The sequence below is a fragment of the Phyllosticta citriasiana genome (assembly GCF_038021145.1).
Source record: "Phyllosticta citriasiana strain CBS 120426 chromosome Unknown IWZ02scaffold_10, whole genome shotgun sequence".
Lineage (NCBI taxonomy): Eukaryota > Fungi > Ascomycota > Dothideomycetes > Botryosphaeriales > Phyllostictaceae > Phyllosticta > Phyllosticta citriasiana.
In genome coordinates this window covers 810,341-829,228 of record NW_027117287.1, presented here as the reverse complement: position 1 = coordinate 829,228, position 18,888 = coordinate 810,341, and the positions used below count along the sequence as shown (strand labels likewise).

Here is an 18,888-nt window from a genome sequence, read left to right as displayed (position 1 = left end):
CTATAGGCACTATAGTAGGCAGTCAGCCCCGCGAAGCACTGGACCGTGTGCCGCGCCCTGTGGGTCAGCACGTCATCTAATAAACAAGCTTAAATTTGACCCAATTCCAATCAGGACCTCCTGATTACAACGACACGGCCCGCCGGTGGTGACACAACAGCAGCAGCAGCAGGTGGTGGTAGTGGCTCCACCGGTTCTTCTATCTGTCCTGTGTGCGTTCCCACCTCTCAGAGTCCAGAAGAGGTGACGATCTTGGCAAGGCCCACGCAGGAGGCCCCCCCCCCGCGGAGCGACCCCGTGTCAGATAAATGGTATCCTGCTCTCTCGCCTGCTGCCGGTGGCTTGCTTGCGGACTCCCTACCGGGCTGGACCCACAAAAGCAAACGACGACGTGCAGGGCGTTGAGAGAGCACGCGGTCATCTTTGCTTTTGTTTTTTGATTAATGATGCTTGCTTGACAATTGGTTCGAACGAACCGAACGGTCGCTACCGCGCTGGCGGGTCGCAGGGCGTGCGTGGGTAGAAGTCGAAGCCGGGCGTTCGAGTTGATTGGATTGGACTGGATGGATAGATGAATGGCACGACGACGCCAATGTTTTGTCGTGGTCAAGACAAGTTAATAGCCGAGTTGGCTGATTGATGCGCGCATGGATATATCTATAGCGTATGTCTGTGGGATGGACGGACCGCGTGTGCACGCGCGGTGAGACAGCGAGGCAATGCCGCCAATGGCGAACGCAGCTTTTGTCATGGCGGCGAGTTTGGTCCATGCTGTGCATTCGCGCGTGGCAGCCACATGGGGAATGAAATGGATGAACACTGGAAAGCCATCGACATGGCAGAAGCAGGCACAGTGAGAGTGGCCCACCACTTGCTCGCTCGCTTGCTTGCTTGCTGCGAGTTTCTGGCGCCACCTGGCTGGTTGCATATCGTATGAGGAGATCAGCGTCATGCCTGCATTCCATGGCCACCGAGTCTCACGTTTGGCTACCCGACGTGGTCTCGTTCTGCTTCTTCTTCTGCTTCTTCTTCTTCTTCTTCTTCTCCACCGGTGACTTGGACGTCGTCCGTACAAAGCGTTGCGGCGTACGTGGCAGCCGAACGGGGTGATAAATGGGGGAGCATGCACTCGAGGAGATCCCCCGCAGGAGTTCGTATTTGAAGCATTCATTCTTTTCGCACGTCGTCGACATTCAAGCAAGAGACGAGGAGACAGAAACAGGCAGGGAGCACTCGACCGTCACGCCTCGGATGCGCCAGCCCTCGAAAACCAACCCTTCCACTTGGTTGATCCTCGCTCACCGACATTTCGAGCTCCTGCAGCATCCAGTCCACCTTGACCAAATCTGCGTGTCGAGCACTGCCCACTTCTGAGGCCGTATGTGTGTATATATATATATATATATATATACGCTCGGTAGAAAACAACAACCCAATCAACTGACGCCGTGCGACTGACTGCAAGACGCGGAAGAATACACATGTCGTCGAGTCCGAATGAATGTCTACTGAAGCCTGGAGCCTTCGAAGTGCAGTCAGCAAGCAGTCCAACATAGATACATATGTCCCCCCCCCTCCTGAGCATTTGGAGCAATGAAGCAGCAATCGTGTTCCTCCTCTGTTCCCCACTCTCCATCGTCTCGCCGGCCGCGCAACGCAGGACGTCAGACTGAGGTAGAGGGAGGATAATGGAAATCAAGCCATGTGGCAGAGATGCGCCGAGTGGCCGAATGGCCGGCTGACGCAGGACGCAAGATTGAGTTATACCATGACGATCCGCAGCCGCAGCCGCAGCCGCAGGGTGCTTTCCATTGCACTCCACCTCATTGCACTACTTGGGCGGATGAGGTGAGTTGATTAATGGATGGATGGATGGATGGATGGATGGGGGAGGTCGGCGTGGACTCGAGACCTTTGTGGCCGGCTCATTGTTGTTGATTCATTTGAATCGGTGTTACCGATTCCGTTGTTTTTTGTCGGCCTTTCTTGTTTCGAGGCGCTATCACTGGGATAAACGTGACTTCCTTGCTTGTTTCGATGTTTGCGCGGTTGAGCTAGAAGGATTGTGGAGTATTTTGGCATATCAGCTTTTCCTCGGTCTCTTTGTTCATTTGCTGAGCAAGAATACTACCTATTTGATGAGACCGCTGGGTATGTATCACTTCACCATTTTTGACTGTAATCAACTTCCTCCCGCCAAGACCCGTGAGGAATGCCTCTTGTCCCTGGTCGTCCCGCTCGGCCGGATTGACTTCTCATCAGTTCAATGCAAGTAGAAAAAGAAGCAAAGAAGAAGAAAAAGTCCCCGAGACCAACCAAACCGCAAGTGAAGCTCTCGCCTCAGAGACGGTGTCCAACGCCATACTTGGCCAAAAACTCCCTCTGCCTCTCCTCGCGGTGGGAGCTAGGTTCGAACTGATCAAGCTCGACGCGCTCCTCCACCGTCATCCGGTTGTACCGATTTCCGTCGTCGCCGAGCCAGTCGCCGTGCAGGCAGCGCTCAAACATGTACGTCTTCGGCTTGCCTTGTTTTTCTTCTTCTTCTTCCTTGGCTTCAGTCTACCGCATCGTCAGCTCCACGTGTAAGAAGTCGCTGGAATGGGAATTGGAGGAGACAGCGCCCACGCACAATAGTGTCGTTGGCAGTGATGATGTGGTGGTGGCCGTGACGCAACGCGATGGCCTTGAGTCGAAGCTCGCGGTAGTGAGTCTTGAGCGTCTTGTCGATCATGTCGCGGCCGATGACGCAGACGACCTGAAGCTGCATGGTCAGTGATCGGTGATGCTGATTCTCTGCGCTATGGCTCACTCTGGTCTTGCGCTTCTTGACCGTCTTGCTCGTCTTCGAGGTATTCGCCTTGCGCTTCCTGCTCACGAGGGTCTTGGGTAGTGGCTCTTCAGCCTCACTTTGCTTGGAAGCCTCGGAGGCTTTGTCTTGCTTCGGAGCCATTGCGCTGAAGTAAGTGATGATTTCGTTTGAAGAGGAAAAGGAAGAATGTGTGTGACTGAGCCGGCCTGAGCTCAGTTGAAGAAGCGTGGCCGAGGTTGAAGAAAAATGGTCGGCTCAGTGCAGAGGACTGGCATTTATACCGCCTGTCTGTGGTTTACCAGACATTGGTTTTGCTCAAGGAAGGTACCGCTGATGTTGCTGGTTCTCTCACCGCGTCTGAATGCTCCTCATCTGTACAACTCCAGTGAGCGTGGATACTCTTTAAAGTTGACATCGCACAAATGTCGAAATGCTTTTCATAATCAGCGTGTCCGTCGTCTAGATGCTCCTCAAACATATTGTCCCAAATGCTCCAAGAGCCGGAATACTCCCTATACACTTCCTTTTAGTGCATTATTTCACCTTGCTTGCCTCAATTCCAATCCAACGTAACGTATGCAGCAGCAAAACTCGACCAGGTTCGTACTAATGTTCGTTTCCATTCACAGACACCGTGCTAGGATGACTTAACGACGATAGAAAAGCTCTTGAAAGCCCCGTTGCCGCTCAAGTGCAAAACATGACGCCTCTACACGTACTCCAGACACCCGTCCTCGCGAATCCTCGCCATGGGTTCCAGCGTCGTCTTCGTCCCGCTGACTGCCGGTCCCATGACAACAACTTCTCCCTCGACCTTTTCGTCTGTCGTCCGCCACTGGTCCTTGTCCACCAGCTTGATTTCGACGCTGTTGAGCGGCGCGCCAAAGTGCGCGTGCTTGTTGGAACGGCCCTCGATCTCTTCGCGGCGGTAATCATACATGTTGGTCTGCGCAACTGCGCCGGCGACCCTTGGTGCTGTCAGGGCGTAGATAACGCGCGCGTTGAGGTAGATACGAAGGTCGGACAGATCAGTCGAGGTTAGGGGTGGGTTGTCGGTCGATGACTTCTCAGCAATGAGCACGAGGCGCAGCTTTCCGGGAGTGGCGGCCACCGAGGAGCGCGTGGGAGCGTTGAACTTGGTTAGGAAAGTGTTGACAGGGAATTTGCCCGACGAGGTCATGGCGCGAGTCTCAGCGTAGTGCGCGAATTTCTGCAGGTTGTTGGTAACCGTGCTGCTGGTGTTGTGGTGGAGCTTGGCAGCAGTCTCGGAAGAGATGCTGACGACGGTTGGAGCAACACCGCGGAGGGAAAGAGCCATTTCAACACCAGGGCCAGCAACTGAGTTAATGGCGACAGAGGCGTGGGAGAAAAGAGCAGCCAGTGTCAAGCAAAATGTGTAGGAGCTGGTAAGAGAGTCGGCTGGAAGAAAGAGATCCGACGGGCTGAAGCGCTGGCCAGCAGGAAGAGCAGACATGAGAGCCGCGATGGCAGCAGAGACATTCTATGAACGGTCAGTGGTAGACTGACAATCATTCCTCTGGGGCTTACCTGTTGTGTGAATTGAACGATTTCACCGTCGGCGCCGACACCAGCTTGCCAGACAAAGAACAAGTCTGCAGCTGGACCCTGATCAACATGGCTTGGGACCTCAACGCTAGCGCCTCCAATGTTATCTTGCACCAGCTCATGCCAGGTAGAGACTTCGATATTGCCGCCAGTGCCCTCTGGAATTTCATTCCAGTCCACATGGCGACTTGTCTTCTCCACAACCCAAGTTGCCTGCTTCAGGCTTGGTACACCCTTTGCGACATCGGCCAACGGGATCGACCCAGCGGCCGCAACCAGCACATCTGCACCGCTTTTACGGAGAAGCGAGTTGACAACGTCATGGGACTGGTTGTACGGGATCAGGACCGGCGAGAAACCGTAGAACGCGGCGGCTATTAATAGCGTGTCAGCCCAAGCCAAACGTGGCCCAAAGTTTTTGGAACCGGGGCGCAATACTCACCGAAGACTGCGGTGAGGAACTCGACGCTGTTTGGCAGGTAGATGGCGACCCTCTTGGCTCCTTGCTGGTGCAGGTATTTGCCAATCACGTTGATCTCCTTGGTGACATCGTCCCACGGATGTTCCACCACCTCCTCCTTGCCCAGCACGGTCAAGAGGGCGCTGGGGCTGCGTCTTTCCTCGCCATCCTCGTCTGCCAGCTGCCCTACTACCCTTCTCCACACATCGCGCAAATCCCCGTGTCGTCGCTGGTAACGGTGTTCGCCGGGCACACTGATGGACGATTGTAGCGGGTAGCCGTGAGGCACGTGTGGTGATCGGTAGACGGCGCTCTCTCCAGGGTGACGGATGCCGGCTGCTGTAGAAGAGCGCAGCAGGAGCATTGGATGTATATCTGGGTCATCTAGGCCGAGGTAAATGTTGTAGGCGAGGAAAGCTGCAATGGCGAGGACGAGGGCCGTGGTGGCCGTGTTCCAGCCGGCGAAGAGATCGACGAGCAGAGCATCGAGAGATTCTACAATCGAAAGCATGATGGGGGAGGATGCTGGGCTGTCATGGGCCGATTCCGAGAGGGACAATGGGTTGTAAAGGTGTTGGAATGGAGTTGAGGCTGTGTGGTGCTAAGGTAAGGTGAACATGTCAGAGCTCCCGTCCCTCAGGTCGCGCGGGGCTGACGCCATTGGCGCGTGCGGCGATGCAAGGCAGCGCAGAGCAGGGCCCTCCCGTCGGATTTCGGAGCGGACAGCGGCGCCCTGCGCCAGTAACATGGTTGGTTTGCTTTTATAGTCTGTACTATCTTCAATCTTTACTGCATAAACAGTCGTCATATTACAGCTTCATCCCGCCCCAACATCCCAGGTGCCCCTCAGGAGCGTCCCGCCCAGGAGAAGTGCAACTCCGCCGCCTTCGCCCCGGTGCATGTCTATTCTTACGTTCGCGCACCCAATAAAGAACTCAAGAAAGACCCAGTTTTCCCCAACGTACACATCTCATCGTCGTCGTTCTGTTTGGTTGCGCTACCGCAGGAGCTCGAGGAAAACATCGCCCGGAATGGAAATCGAATCGCAAGAACTGCAGAAGCACGCAAAAACACGCCTCGCCCTTACGGACGCTCGCTTATCGCCTGAATGGAGAGAGAAAAAAGTGGTCAACCCATGCCCCCCCCAGAAAAGAGGCATTATCTTTTCTTCACTGCACCTGATTGACAATTTCTTGAGCGCGCGACAGGGACTCGACCATCTGCTGGCACTCCTTCCGGCGGCGGACCGTGTACTCGCTCTCCTTGAGAAGGTCGTCGAGCTGCTCCACGCGGTACATGTTCTCGAGGAGTTCGCGTTGCATTTCGTCCTTGGTGTACCTGCATCATCGCCAGTCAGTCAAAGTGCTCCAGGCAGCCGCCATACAGCGGCGACGACTTACGAGACAAGGTTCAACATGATGGCCTTGGGCACCATGTCAATCATGGTCCTCCTGACAATGCCAAAGTAGGAGCTGATGAGCAGCTTGATGACTTCGACCTCTTGAGCCTCCTTCTCCGAAAGAGTGCCGCTGGCCTTGAGCTGCGGCGGCGGCGCTTCCATGGCCGCCATCTTCTTCTTGTTTTTGCTAGCGAAGAAGCTACCGAAGAAGCCGCTGTTGCCATCAGCTTCGAGCGAGGGACTGGCTGAACGGGGAGGGACGGCGGTTTGAGGCAGAGGCTTGCCCGTCTTCGGATCGACTTGGACTGGTTTGTTCGCGTTGTGGCGCTCGTGGACAATCGCCATAGCCTTTACCCTTCTGTTAGTATTGGCGTCGACAGCCGTGGGCTTCGGATTTCTTTGGGGAACTGAAGAAGGTTGCGGGAAATGTTGACTGACCCTGGAGCCGTTGATGAAATCCGGGTGTCCTGTGTTGATGTAGCAAGATTCCATGGCCACGAGATCCTTGACCAGCTTGTTAGTAGGATCCATGGCTTTCTTGAAAAACTGCACGACGACAGCTTGGAACTTTTCCTTCAATGCGGGGTATCTTCTGAACATGGGCTTGGTGAGAAGTTGAGTCAAGATGCGAATCAGTTCGTCGTAAACAAGCGAAACACACTTCAAGCTGGGATCCTCCAGCCTCTTGATTTGTTGCTTCGCAATCAGCTCAAATGCCGTCGTCCCAACAAACAGCGCAGGGGAGGAGCCCGACGAGTTGTACAAGACGGTGCGGATGTCGACATCCTTGATCTGATCAAACGGATCCACGGCCTTGACACCGTTGGCGTAAAGCTCGTGGTAGACGAAGCTGATACGAGCACCACCGGAAAGTTCAATGCTCGACAACTCTTGGTTGTTGCCCTCCAGTACGGAGCGGTACTCGTTGGAGAATTCAGTAATCATGTTGAGGACAATGTTGGACGAGTTGCCAAGCATCGAGTCTCCAAGTTGTCCCAATTCGGCGGCATACTTTTGGAGAGAGGAAGCGATACGAGCCTTGATGTCTGGGAGGGTTTGCTTGATGTGCATCATCAAAATCTATTTGCGCGCGTCAGCTTCAATCTTGGCAATTTACGAAGCCTCAACCCACCAAGTTGAGCTTGCGGGCCAGATACGGCGTTCCGCAGTACGAGGCCTTGTTCTTGTACGCTCTGTGGTTCTCGAAAAAGCTCTTCTCGTGCTCCAATGCATAGGAAATGGCCTTTTTGTTCTCGATATCCCTCTGACCACGGTTGACGACCGGGACGTATCCCAATCTCAGAGGAATGATGCGGCCCGCCAGGATGTCCACGACGTCGGTGCCTTCGTCCATGAGATCGACCTTGGTCAACACACCAATCGTTCTTTGACCTTCCGGATCAACTTCTCTCGCCAACTTCAAGCCGTCTGAGTTGGCCAAGTCCGTGTTGGCCGCGGTGACGGCCAATATTATAGCGTTCGGTTTGCTAATCTGCTTGAGCACCATCTCCCTGATCTGTCTCTCAATGTCCCTAGGCTGGTCGCCAACCGGAACCTTTGTGAGACCGGGCAAGTCGACCAAGGTCAAGGTAAGGACGTTTGGAGAGTAAATGCGCAAGTTGATGGGGGCCGGCGAAATGCCCGCATTGCGACCCGTCTTGGATTCCGTCTCGCGCACAATCTCCTCGCGAATCTTGTTGAAATCGTAGAACTTCTGGCCGGGAATGTGCAGAAATTCACCCCACTCGTCAACGTTGGACTGATTATCGGTGGTCCCCTCGACGCTCTCGGCAACGCCGTTGGCTTGTGTCTTTGCGCTCGCGGGTCGGTTGATGAGTTGCAAGATCAGAGGGCGTCGGGTAACGATGCCAGTGCCACGAGGCAGGCTGCAGGCATGGGAGGTCAGCTAGTTGCTTGCGCACATGGCCCTAGCAGAGTTTCCGGGGAGAACTTACAAGTCGCGTCCCACGATATTTTCCAGCACAGAACTCTTTCCGCTCGACTGTGAGCCGACGACGGCAATTTGGGGCAAGTCTATGGGATTTTGGACCTGAAGTGACGAGGGTCAGTGATTGTTGTGCAGGGCTCGGTTGGTTCGCGGGCAGATGAGCATACGCCGACAGTGGTGAAGACATCCTGGAGCTTGTTGACGAGGGTGATCAAGCCCGGGTCATTGACGTTTATCCTGAGCACCGGGTTAGCTACGACCACAAGTGAGTGGCGGGCTTGGAGCGCACGCTGTGGGGTTCGCGGCCATGTTGTCAGGATCGCGGTGGAGGAGGCCGCGAGCGGGAACAAGCCAGGCGGGCTTTGGGTATCAAGTTTGGATAGCTGCAAAGACGACGGCTAGCGGGGTCTAGCGATGTGGATGCACGAGGTGAGGGTGCGAAGAGTAATGTGTGTGTGTCTGAAGCCAGAGGCGGCAGTAAGGTTGCTGCCAGGTGCCAGGGCAGTGCGGCCGCAGCACGAGCCACGACGTCCAGTCCAGTCCAGTCCAGTCCAGTCCAGTCCAGTCCAATCCGCTCCACTCGCTCCACTCGCTCCAGCTCCAGCTCCAGCTCCAGCTCCAGCTCCAGCTCCCCCTGCCGCACCGCCACCAGAGCCCGTTGCTCTCGCTCCTCAGGCACAATGCGCCAGCCTCCCCACAACTACGAAATGCTGCCCAGTCGCCAAACATCTCGACCCTTGCCACATCTGCAGAGGCACAGGGGCTTACTGGCCATCGTCCGACCAAGGCTGTGGCGCATACAGCAACACTCCTTTCAATAGCAGAGTCCATCAACAACACTTGACCACGTCCGCAAATCATATACATTCTACATGGCACTGGTATCCCTACCGCAGGCAAACAAAAAACATTCCCAACGCTCCACTTATATTCTACATTTGAAGTCGTCCAAAAAATACTGCCCAAATCCGTCAACTTTACTCGTCCGTCACCGACGCAAACTTCTCCTGCATCTTTTGGAAGAGCTCCTCGTACTGTACTGCGGTCAGCTTGTGCTCCACATGCAATCAATGATCCATGTCCACTTGCCTTTTTGGTCACGGCCTCCTCGCCATCGCTGGGCAGCTCGAACTTCATGTTTCGCAGGCTGGTTTGAATATCCGCAGTCGCCTCCCTGATCTTGGACCAGTTTTGGCCCTGGGCAACAGCCTTCTGAGCCTCGTCATAGAAGCCAACCATGGCCTTCATCATCCACTCCGTCTTCCACAGCGGGCAGTATTGGTCGTAGTCACTGTAGCCGTTCTGCTGGAGGAAGTCTTCCTTGAGGAGGGTGGCGACGTCAAGAGTGATCTTGTCAGGGTCACCAAGAGCAGACTTTCCGACCAGCTGGACGACCTGGTCGAGATCCTCAGACGTGGTCAACAGCTCCTTGATACGAGCGCTGAGACGCGGGAACTCTGGGTTGTACTCTGCGTAGTACCTCTCCAAAGGCTTCGTGTACTTGGAGTAGGACATGGCCGTGTTGATCGAAGGGAAGTGCTTGCGTTGAGCGAGCTTCTTGTCCAGACCCCAGAAGACCTGCACGATACCAAGAGTAGAGCTTGTGACGGGGTCGGAGAAGTCACCGCCAGGCGGACTAACCGCACCAACGATACTGACACTGCCCTTCCTGTCGGGGCTTCCAAGAGCGGTGACGCGACCGGCGCGCTCGTAGAAAGAGGCCAGCTTAGCACCAAGGTAGGCGGGGAAACCTTGATCAGCAGGCATTTCTCCGAGACGGCCAGAAATCTCACGGAGGGCTTCGGCCCACCGCGACGAAGAGTCAGCCATCATGGCAACGTTCTTGCCCTGGTCGCGGAAGTATTCGGCTACAGTAATTCCAGTGTAGATGGAGGCTTCACGAGCAGCGACAGGCATGTTGGAAGTGTTGGCGATAAGTGAGGTGCGCTTCATGATGGGCTCCTCACGTCCGTTGACATTGATGGTGAGCTACGAATCTGTTAGCATATCCCCACAACCAGTTTTTTTCCAATACCTGCCTCGGGGAAATCCATCAAGACTTCAGCCATCTCGTTGCCACGTTCACCGCAACCGACATAGACAATAATGTCACTGTTGGAGAACTTGGACAAACTTTGCGAAATGACAGTCTTTCCGCAGCCGAAAGCACCGGGAATGCAGACAGTACCACCCTGGACACTAGGGAAGAGCGCGTCCAGGACACGCTGTCCGACAATCAAGGGCGAATCCGAGGACAGCTTGTCGTTGACCGGGCGAGGCACACGGACGGGCCAGTTGTGCATCATACTGTACTCCGTCTTCTTGCCGTCAAACTCGACTTCCAAAATCTTTTCGTCCACGTTGTAGCTGCCCTTCTCTGCAATGCGTGTGATGGTACCACGGGCTCTAGGAGGGAGAAGGATCTTGTGGTCGCTCAAAAGAGAGTTCTCGAAAACGCTGCCAAAGACATCACCGCCAGTGATGTGGTCGCCGACCTTGAGGCTGCCGGGCTCAAAGTCCCACTTGATGGAACGGTCCAGAGAAGGAACATCGATACCGCGGGGGATGTAGATGCTCTTTGATACGTCGGAAATGCTGCGGAGCGGACGCTGAATACCGTCGTAAATGGTCTCCATCAGACCGGGACCCAGCTCGACGGACAGAGGCTTTCCTGAACGGACGACGGGGTCGCCGACCGTCACACCGGCTGCATCTCATTAGCTTTCTTGCTCGGCTTTGTATTGTGCCTCCACATTGCAGCTCACCGGTTTCCTCGTAGACCTGAATAGTGGCTTTGTCCGCCTCAATTCTAATGACTTCTCCGACGAGCTTATCGTGACCAACGCGGACAAGCTCGTACATGGCACATCCGATCATGTTCTCGGCGATAATGACGGGACTGGATTGTTGGTCAGATCAGGCATCCCGAGGACACTGCTCGAGTACGTACCCGGAAATGGAGAAGACGGAACCTGTGCGTGCGTTCATTAGCATCCATTGCAACTGGAGACTGTAGATGGCAGATTGGCAGTTGTCATACCATAGAGGTCTTCGCCGGCTTCCTGGGCCTTGCGCTGTGATTGCTTCTGCAAGTTGCAACGTCAGCCACCGCCTTTCGGTACTAGCCAAGCGGGGACGATTTCTGGAGCTTACAGGAGGCATGATGGGATCGGGGGCTGAGTGGTCGTCAGTAGGGGTTTTGGAGAGATTAGAATGAGGTCGAGAGCGGTTGTACGTGGGCGAGTCGGGAAGTGGGACCTCGTGAGGTGCTTGTGGCTCGTCCTCGTCTGGCTCCGACGATGGATTGGGAGTCGTGGGTCGTACAGAGAGACGGTCGATATTCTGGTCAGAGACTAGGTCGATGAGAGAGGGCCGGGCCTTGAGCTGTGGGCGGAGACCAAGCATGCACCTAGGGCGGCAAGACGTGGGCGGGATGGGAGGTGGGTGGTGCCGTGGAAGCTGTGCGGTGTTGGCGGGAGCTCATCACAAGCTGAGGCTATCCCGGTCCACCTGCTCTTGGCGCATGGGCCCCACGAAACATCCCCGCCAGATCCAGATCCTGCCCAACGGTCGACTCGTCATCAACAACTGGAGTTTTGAGAGGTGCGACAAGGAGCCTGCGTCTGTATCTTCACTGCTTTGAGTCTTTTCGACAACAGCCCTCTGCCAACTTGTCAACATCGAAAACGCCAAAAACATTGGCCAACAAGATTCCTCACGGTCCAGAGTCTAACAAGGATCGCATGCTTCAAACGTGTTTCGACGGAAAATGGAGGCCGTGATACATCTTGACCTGGGGTATCATAAGTCACAAACAGTGTACGAAATCTATCCACGCGGCATAGATTTCAGCTTCAATTCAACCAAGGCCAGAAGATGGAGTGGACTGGCTCCAAGCTAGGCCGCCAAATCTTCCCACGATCCACCATGTTGTCTAAACCTATATTTACCGGTCTCGATGGCAATTGGCTCCTGGCCCTCGCTTTTGTACTTGCGCTCACTCAGCAAGCATCCTGGATGGCACTGCTGAACGTGGGCCAAGATCAATGTTGCATGCTGTCCATGGTTTTTCTCTCCGCAGAGAGAATCGGCATCGTCGTCTGACATGTCGAAATCATCGCCATGCTGTTGCTGCGGCTCAAGGGAATCCTCTTCCTCCACTTTTGTAAAGACAAGAGAGCCAATGACCCATGGAGACGGCAGTGGCGGACTCGTTGGTCCGGCAGAAACCAGGGAGTCGGTATGCAAGCTGGTCTTGATCGGAGCTGGACGAGGAGGTGGTGAAGGCGGCGGCGGCGGGCTTTGCTGCTTTTGCTTCCGGTCCTCCTCATTCTCGACATACCCAACGTCAACATGTTCATGGAAGACTTCCTCCTCACGCGGCCATATCACAGCAAATGAGGATACGCGATGTCGTGCAATGTGGCCCTCGGTCAAGTCGTAAAGGGTGCCCATTCGAAGTCCTTCATCCAGGTACACAACGTCGTTGCTGAGTCCGTCCATGGTTTTTCCGTGGCTGAAGTTCTTGATCTCGAGAACGCTGATAGCCGGCTGGGTGGGAAGCATTTTTCTCCAGCTTGCCTCGGCTCGGGTAAGCGCCTGTATCTGCTCGTCTGCCCAGTCTGTCTCGTCGAATGCCTTGACACCGGGCATACAGTAGCGATGACGAATCTCGACAAACCACGCCGGAAAGGCCGCTTTCAGTAGAGGATTGGTCTTCCATTTCGTTGATTCGAATGAATTGGATTGCCGAGGCTCTGGTCGAAAGAAAAGCGCTTGTTGGAGAGGACATGAAGACGATATAATGATTTTCCATACACGCGACACGCGTTGGGAATGCAAAATGGTGGCAACAGGACAAGACAGTAAAATCCGCTCTAGTAGGTCCGGGTTTCCGAGAACGCAGTCTCTAGCCATTATTCCTTGTGACATGCTTGCTTGCTCCATATGGAGAAATATCAAAGGACAAGATACACCCAAATCAGTCACTCGATTCGGGATCCATTCGTTCTTTAACGGACCTTATCACTCATCCATCAGCCACGGAAACCAGGATATCTCGAAAATCGACTGTACCGATTCGTCGACGGCCATCGGGACAAACCGAAGGCGTTGATCCTTCAGTAAGTGAAAAGGGAACCTCAGGAACGAATCACTCCACTGCTTTGCATTCTCCGCTCTCTCGCACCCACGACGATCACTTTGCCGCTCGAGGCGTTCCTGAGATGTCGTGGCACCTCACGCTGGCCGAGAAGATACCAAGTGCCTTTGGAGAGGAGCTTAGTCTCTGGGTGCCATTCTGCAAGAAAATTCGCTCTTTTGAGCCAACAGGTCCGGATTCGCCGGCTCTTCGATCCATTGAGCTAATCGAAACGAAACGGCCTCCAGAGTGGCAGGTGGGTGGGAAAATAGCCCCAAGCACTTGGAAATGCACTCCGCCTGGCCTTGCCATCACGTTTTTTGTTCATGGTTTCAAAACTAAGGGCTGGCAGTTATGTGCACACGCAAGCGAGATGGGAATCGACCCATAAGTCCGCCTGCCCCCTTTATAGCCGTCAAATCCTCACAAAACATGGTCTTCCGTAAGAGCTGTTGCAGAATGCTCATTCAAAATCCACCTCATTGCCATGAACAACGACTCGACGCGCAGTCGTTGGCCAGGGATTCCACTCAAGTCAGCAGACCAGCTGCCGAGCGCAAGCCAGTAAGCACAAGGATGAGAAATGATGGAGCCACTGACCAATCGGAAATTCCTGGCAATCAAGACAGGGCAAGACATGCAAAATGTGGTTCTTGCAAGATATTGTCACACGGATGGCCCGAGTATCAAAAACCAACACCCCCGTCACGCTGGCGGACAATGCCGTCCTGAAGCCACTCACAAAGCCACCGGCGCTTACTTACCTTGCTGCCCGCCCGGTCACCCGGATCCTGAGATACGTTCGATTGCTGCGAACCGAGCGGGCTGACCGCGAGGGATGGGCGGGGATGAATGGCGCAGAGAATGTGGTCGCTGTGGAGTGGACCAGTGTCACAGCGGGTGCAGAAAGAAATGAGACACTATCTAGGGAGCAGTGATCTACTCCCACGACTACGCTTGGGGAGCCGTTGTCCACGCCTGTAGCTGGAACCCGGGAGAGTTACTTCTTTCTTCACACACTGTGTTGCTCAGGTGGTTGTGCTGTGGGGGTGAAGTCAACGGTGCCGAATCGAGATCATCGAGACTCCTATCATCAGAGCGTCGAAGAGCTGCTTGCGTAGTTACTGGCTGGAAGTGTGAACTGACGGATTACTGGTTTCGACGATTTTCTTGGGCAGGATTGATCCGAGAGATGTTTGCTTTGGACCGATTTTAGAACGCTCCTTTTCTCGACTACGCGAATCTGACTTCTCATGTCTCCTCTCGTTGAAACATGAGATGTGCTATTATCAAGCCTGGTTTCTTGTGTGCTGGGGGTTCAGTCAAGTTTGAATTGAAACGCGAGCAAAATACCGTAATCGTTGGCAAGCAGGGAAGACCAACTCACAAAATTTTGATATCCTTTTACATACGTACACCCAAACATCAAAAAGCCTGGGGTACTAGGCCGATTGACACGCCAAAGCGGAAAAGCAGACCCTAGATCTTCTTTTTGAAGTTTTAAAGGTCCTTTGTGCGGATGAGGAAAAAAGAAGAAGCCCTAAACAAAAATCACTCGACCGACTTCTCAACCCTGAAGTTGACCCTGGGGAAGTGCAGCTGGATCTCCTCGCCCGTCTCGGTCTCGACTTCGATGACGACTTCTTCAGGGGTCATGCCGACCAAGGTGCCCTTGTCGTGGTGCGTGAAGCCCGAGTCCGTCGGCCAGACCTCGACGGTGTCGCCCCTGTTGACACCAGCGACCTCCTCGTCAAGCTCCTTGACCTTGACTTGCTCCGCAAAGCCAGCCATCTCCATCAACTCGGCCGCCTTCTCGCCGTCAATCTGACGCGGATGCTCCTCCTTCTCAGCCTCCCAACACTTGTTGTCCGCTAAAAAGCGGCGCCAGCGCTGCAACCACGCCCAAGTCTTCGGGTAGCGCGACTCCCAGCGCTCGCGCTCCTCAGCCGACACGGCGCCCTTCATGTACTCGTCGTTGAGCAGCCAGTCAAAGACCCACACAGCGTGGATATCGGCGACGCTGGGCCCGTCCATGTACGACTTGGCCAGCCAGTCGCGGCCGTCGGCCAGCACGGTCGTCTCGAGCAGCCGCAGCGACGTCTCGAGCTGCACCATGGCGAACTGGCGCGTCGCGGCCCAGTCGGACCCCGTGTCGGCCTTGCGCCCCGTGAACTCTTCGCGGTCGCGCAGCGTCGCGTCGTCCTGCGCCAGCGGCGAGTTGGGCGGGATGAGCTGCGTCGCCCGCCAGAAGACGCCGCCGTCGATGGTCCAGTTTTCGAGCAGCGCCGCCAGCCCGTGGTCGCTGGCCGATAGCACGCGTAGGCCGGGGTAGACTGGCGATGGCGGGAAGAGCTGGTCCAGCTTGCGGATGATGAGGCGCGTGTCGCAGTATACGTCGCGGCCGATGGCGAGGATCGGGATCCGTCGGTGCTTGATGTTGAGACGGTCGGAGAGCTCTGGACGAGGTAGACGATTCGGTTGGATGCACACGCGGTAGCTGATCTTGCGGAGATCAAGATACCTATCGCAGTGTTAGTTGATACTGGTCGGTAAACATTCAGTTGATGCGCAGATTTGTCAACTCCACCACTGTCGAACCAAGTTGAGCCATCTTGGCCATGCCTTGGTGAACCAAATTCGAGCCTGCCACAGTAAAAAGCCAGGGACAAGAAGATACTCACCAACTAACCCTCCTCGCAAAGACCGAGCCAGGATAGCAGAAGAGGATAATGGGGATTCCTTCGTCCGACATGCTGGGTACGTCGTCTGGCTTGTGCGGCGATTCGGCAACGATTGGACACCTCTTCTTCCCCAATGAAGCTGGGGGTTGGTTGGGCGTCATGTTAAATATGTACCACGTCCCCCACGGTGCCTGGTCGGGCCATGCCAGCACTGCTTTCCCATGGTTAGCTTGCTCCAACTTGTATAGACACTACAGTGAAACGACCTACTGCGTTTCAGATCAAAGCCAAGCCCTCACCACTATAAAGAAGCCTCTGATCAAGCTCGTTTTTGCATTCGGCGGATGTTGCTCGACGCGAGCCAAGGTGCGGTTGCCCGTTGCTTCTCCAAGTGAACGTTTGAGGGAGAAACACAGAAACAAACACAGATCCATGTGGAAGCATTCCAATTGTGTCTATTCTTCCACCCTTGTGTCTATCCAAAGAGAGCGTCCGCCCAATTGCTTGCCGAAAACCACAATGCTTGGCTCTTACTCTCCAGTCGGAACGCCCTTCAGATGGATTAAATCTAATTTAGCCGGGTCCCGGTTTCATGTGTATCCAACCACCATCTGGACCCCACTTCCCTGCTTTGGTAAAGTCGCCCGCAAGCGCACCCTTCATGTACGCAAATCGAAAGTATTCGGGTAGATTAGCGTCTTGTCTCACCCAGGTAAAGTTGGTCTTTTCTTCGTCTTGATAGGTGTGGAAGCGTTCAACGTCGTTGACTAAGACGCTAATGCCGTCATACGTCTCGGGGAGCGGGAGCTGCCATTCAAAAGTAATGTTGGGCAAAACACCCAGCGCTGGATCCGTCATGTTGTGAATGATGGGTGGGAGGATCATGGGGAGAGGAGTGCCAAGATGAGCATCCTGGCGTAATTCCAGGGGTGTTTGAAGGATGCTGTCGAAACCCCAGCGAGCAATGCCGTTGATGAAGAGGCCGACCAGAATACCCTGATACAACATGCTCGGTCGATTCTGCATGGCGGTGCCGGGCAGCAGCAGCAACGCCAGAATGTAGTGGTGTATGCGAACATTCATCTTTGGAACAGCGACCAATGCTAGGAGGCAGGCTACCATGATACCATACAGGGCAAGGTAGCGTGGAAGTCGGCCTTCGATGCGAAGCGCCCACGCCTGGCCCAAAGCGATGCAAAACAAGAGAAGCACAATGATGATGAGAGCCGGAACAGCTCCAGGCTGTTGCTTGATGTCATGAGGCGTCAAGCGTTCGATGGGTATCTTGTCAAAAGTGTAATTGTTCAGGGCGCCGACCCAGCATCCTCCAAGCCAAAGGACGGTCTTCTCGATCTGTGCAGTCAGGCCGGTCAACGTCGGGCGAACCGAATATCTGTAGATAGCAAAGGCGCAAAATGCTGCCGGAAGGAAGCGGCCGAGAGCAATGCTAACAATGGAGTAGTAGTCTGTGAGATTGGGCGGGTCGGATGCCAGCGCGACGTGGAAAAAGATGCCAAAGAAGGCAGAGGGAAAGAAGACGGCCGGAGAGGTGGTGAATAACGAAAGAAGTATCGTAAAAGTGAGCGAGACGGCCAGGAGCGGCCATCTCAGATCGCGACACTGAGAGGCAGTGCCGTCGACGAATGTATACGAAAGGGGAAAGTATGAATCGAAGGCGATGCTTGATATTCCATGGCGATTTGACGAGGGAAAGCCGCTGTGCTCTCCCACACGAGATATGACTCCGCATCCGCCGTCCTGGTTGCTGACGAAGCCCGCGTGGATGGCCGAACCGCATATGAACGAGTCTCCCCGGTAGATGCTGCTACGGAGATGGTCCTCGACGTGCTCATCGGTGGGCCCTCCGATGACAAGAGGCATGTAATTAATCTCCTGGTCGCCCACGGCATGAGGATTGACAACTTGGACGCGCTTGCAGTTGGCCGGGCACCGGAACGGGAAAGAGCTGTTTCCGAAAGGCCGGCATTGGTCACCATTCAGACCACAGCCGTTGTCGTCGGCCCTGCTACGGGTCAACCCTTGTGCTTGACGTAGCGGAAGGCGGGCCGCGGGATATCTTACCAAAACCTCGAGGAGCAGCTGACTCTGACGGGTGAGCCGTAACCGGCTATTTCGGTGGAGAAGGCGGAGCGGCGCAAAACAAGGGAGAAGGAGAGCAGCCAGGCAACGTAAAAAGCAACCAGCAACCAAATCTTCTGCCTGCGCTTGGGCAAATACTTGTCGAGCAGGCGCGTAGGAGCAGTCTGGATGGCGGGGAAGAAGGGCCTGATCTTGTAAGGGCGTGGAGGCTGCGGGCCCTTGATCCATGTAGCAACCGAGTTTATGACGCGCTGAATGGACCTCGGGACTTGTTTGGGAGCCTGAGGCGGCACAGCAAGGTCGTCGGCGCGTTCATAGTCTTGGTTGTTTGTGGCCGTCACATCAGAGCCAGCAGTGCTCGTAGCATCGTCGCGGTACTCGTGGCGACGCGGCGAAAGGGTGGTTGCAGAGTCGGAGGGAGGTAGCTGGGGCATGTGCGCTAGTCATGCAGCAGCGGCCGAGGTGCGGTGGTGATGAGATGCTGGAGAGAGAGAGAGAGAGAGAGAGAGAGAGAGAGGGCTGGAGCGTCGAAGAGACGGGGGGCGAACAAGAGTATTTGAGGAGAACCGAAGCCCAAGGCAAGGTTTAGGTCATGAAGTTGTCAGGACAAGGCAGGAACAGGAGCTGGAGCAGGAGCAGGAGCAGGAGCGCTCTCTTCTCCGCCAAGGTACGGCGGGTAGTGGCAGTCCCGTCAGGTCTAATCCATCAGGGAGTGCAAGTCCGGGTCGAGGTCGGATTTGGGACGGGCGGGCGGGCAGCTCTCGGGTTCCGGGCATCTGATAGAC

General features: G+C 55.0%; 6 protein-coding genes across 6 annotated transcripts; all 6 read right to left on the bottom strand.

The window, feature by feature from the left end:
* Window positions 1-3,234: 3,234 nt before the first annotated feature.
* IWZ02DRAFT_39484 (uncharacterized protein) lies at window positions 3,235-5,523 on the bottom strand. The gene is made up of 3 exons (XM_066765572.1): window positions 4,818-5,523; window positions 4,358-4,749; window positions 3,235-4,310 (listed from the first exon to the last, which is right to left on the bottom strand). The coding sequence occupies exons 1-3, from the start codon at window positions 5,344-5,346 to the stop codon at window positions 3,519-3,521; spliced, it is 1,713 nt and encodes a 570-aa protein (XP_066620834.1). The 5' UTR covers window positions 5,347-5,523; the 3' UTR covers window positions 3,235-3,518.
* Window positions 5,524-5,546: 23 nt separating this feature from the next.
* IWZ02DRAFT_457306 (vacuolar sorting protein 1) lies at window positions 5,547-8,687 on the bottom strand. Its single transcript, XM_066767933.1, has 7 exons — window positions 8,472-8,687; window positions 8,350-8,419; window positions 8,190-8,284; window positions 7,367-8,120; window positions 6,673-7,314; window positions 6,236-6,582; window positions 5,547-6,173 (listed from the first exon to the last, which is right to left on the bottom strand). The coding sequence occupies exons 1-7, from the start codon at window positions 8,489-8,491 to the stop codon at window positions 6,005-6,007; spliced, it is 2,097 nt and encodes a 698-aa protein (XP_066620833.1). The 5' UTR covers window positions 8,492-8,687; the 3' UTR covers window positions 5,547-6,004.
* A 472-nt stretch (window positions 8,688-9,159) lies between these two features.
* On the bottom strand, window positions 9,160-11,980 carry IWZ02DRAFT_505815 (ATP synthase alpha/beta family, nucleotide-binding domain-containing protein; the record flags this gene model as incomplete). Its single annotated transcript, XM_066770390.1, has 7 exons — window positions 11,336-11,980; window positions 11,223-11,268; window positions 11,133-11,154; window positions 10,948-11,081; window positions 10,222-10,889; window positions 9,272-10,171; window positions 9,160-9,216 (listed from the first exon to the last, which is right to left on the bottom strand). The coding sequence occupies exons 1-7, from the start codon at window positions 11,585-11,587 to the stop codon at window positions 9,160-9,162; spliced, it is 2,079 nt and encodes a 692-aa protein (XP_066620832.1). The 5' UTR covers window positions 11,588-11,980.
* A 621-nt stretch (window positions 11,981-12,601) lies between these two features.
* On the bottom strand, window positions 12,602-13,099 carry IWZ02DRAFT_381514 (uncharacterized protein; the record flags this gene model as incomplete). Its single annotated transcript, XM_066765173.1, has 1 exon — window positions 12,602-13,099. A coding segment is annotated over one exon (498 nt), but the record flags the coding sequence as incomplete, so codon positions are not given.
* A 1,774-nt stretch (window positions 13,100-14,873) lies between these two features.
* IWZ02DRAFT_381904 (glutathione S-transferase) lies at window positions 14,874-16,074 on the bottom strand (the record flags this gene model as incomplete). Its single annotated transcript, XM_066765196.1, has 2 exons — window positions 14,874-15,843; window positions 16,004-16,074. The coding sequence occupies 2 exons, from the start codon at window positions 16,072-16,074 to the stop codon at window positions 14,874-14,876; spliced, it is 1,041 nt and encodes a 346-aa protein (XP_066620830.1).
* A 296-nt stretch (window positions 16,075-16,370) lies between these two features.
* Window positions 16,371-18,847, bottom strand: IWZ02DRAFT_38952 (uncharacterized protein). Its single transcript, XM_066765562.1, has 2 exons — window positions 18,086-18,847; window positions 16,371-18,026 (listed from the first exon to the last, which is right to left on the bottom strand). Exons 1-2 carry the CDS (start codon window positions 18,535-18,537, stop codon window positions 16,577-16,579), a joined length of 1,902 nt encoding a protein of 633 aa, XP_066620829.1. The 5' UTR covers window positions 18,538-18,847; the 3' UTR covers window positions 16,371-16,576.
* Between the last annotated feature and the right edge of the window lie 41 nt (window positions 18,848-18,888).

Coding starts and splice junctions, on each gene's coding strand:
- IWZ02DRAFT_38952 (XM_066765562.1), bottom strand. CDS start 18,537: ATGCCCCAGCTACCTCCCTCCGACTCTGCAACCACCCTTTCGCCGCGT. Junction 18,027..18,085: donor AGCTGCTCCTCGAGGTTTTG/GTAAGATATCCC, acceptor GACCCGTAGCAG/GGCCGACGACAACGGCTGTG.
- IWZ02DRAFT_39484 (XM_066765572.1), bottom strand. CDS start 5,346: ATGCTTTCGATTGTAGAATCTCTCGATGCTCTGCTCGTCGATCTCTTC. Junction 4,750..4,817: donor GTTCCTCACCGCAGTCTTCG/GTGAGTATTGCG, acceptor CGCTATTAATAG/CCGCCGCGTTCTACGGTTTC. Junction 4,311..4,357: donor TCGTTCAATTCACACAACAG/GTAAGCCCCAGA, acceptor GACCGTTCATAG/AATGTCTCTGCTGCCATCGC.
- IWZ02DRAFT_457306 (XM_066767933.1), bottom strand. CDS start 8,491: ATGGCCGCGAACCCCACAGC. Junction 7,315..7,366: donor TGGCCCGCAAGCTCAACTTG/GTGGGTTGAGGC, acceptor GCGCGCAAATAG/ATTTTGATGATGCACATCAA. Junction 6,174..6,235: donor ATCATGTTGAACCTTGTCTC/GTAAGTCGTCGC, acceptor GCGATGATGCAG/GTACACCAAGGACGAAATGC.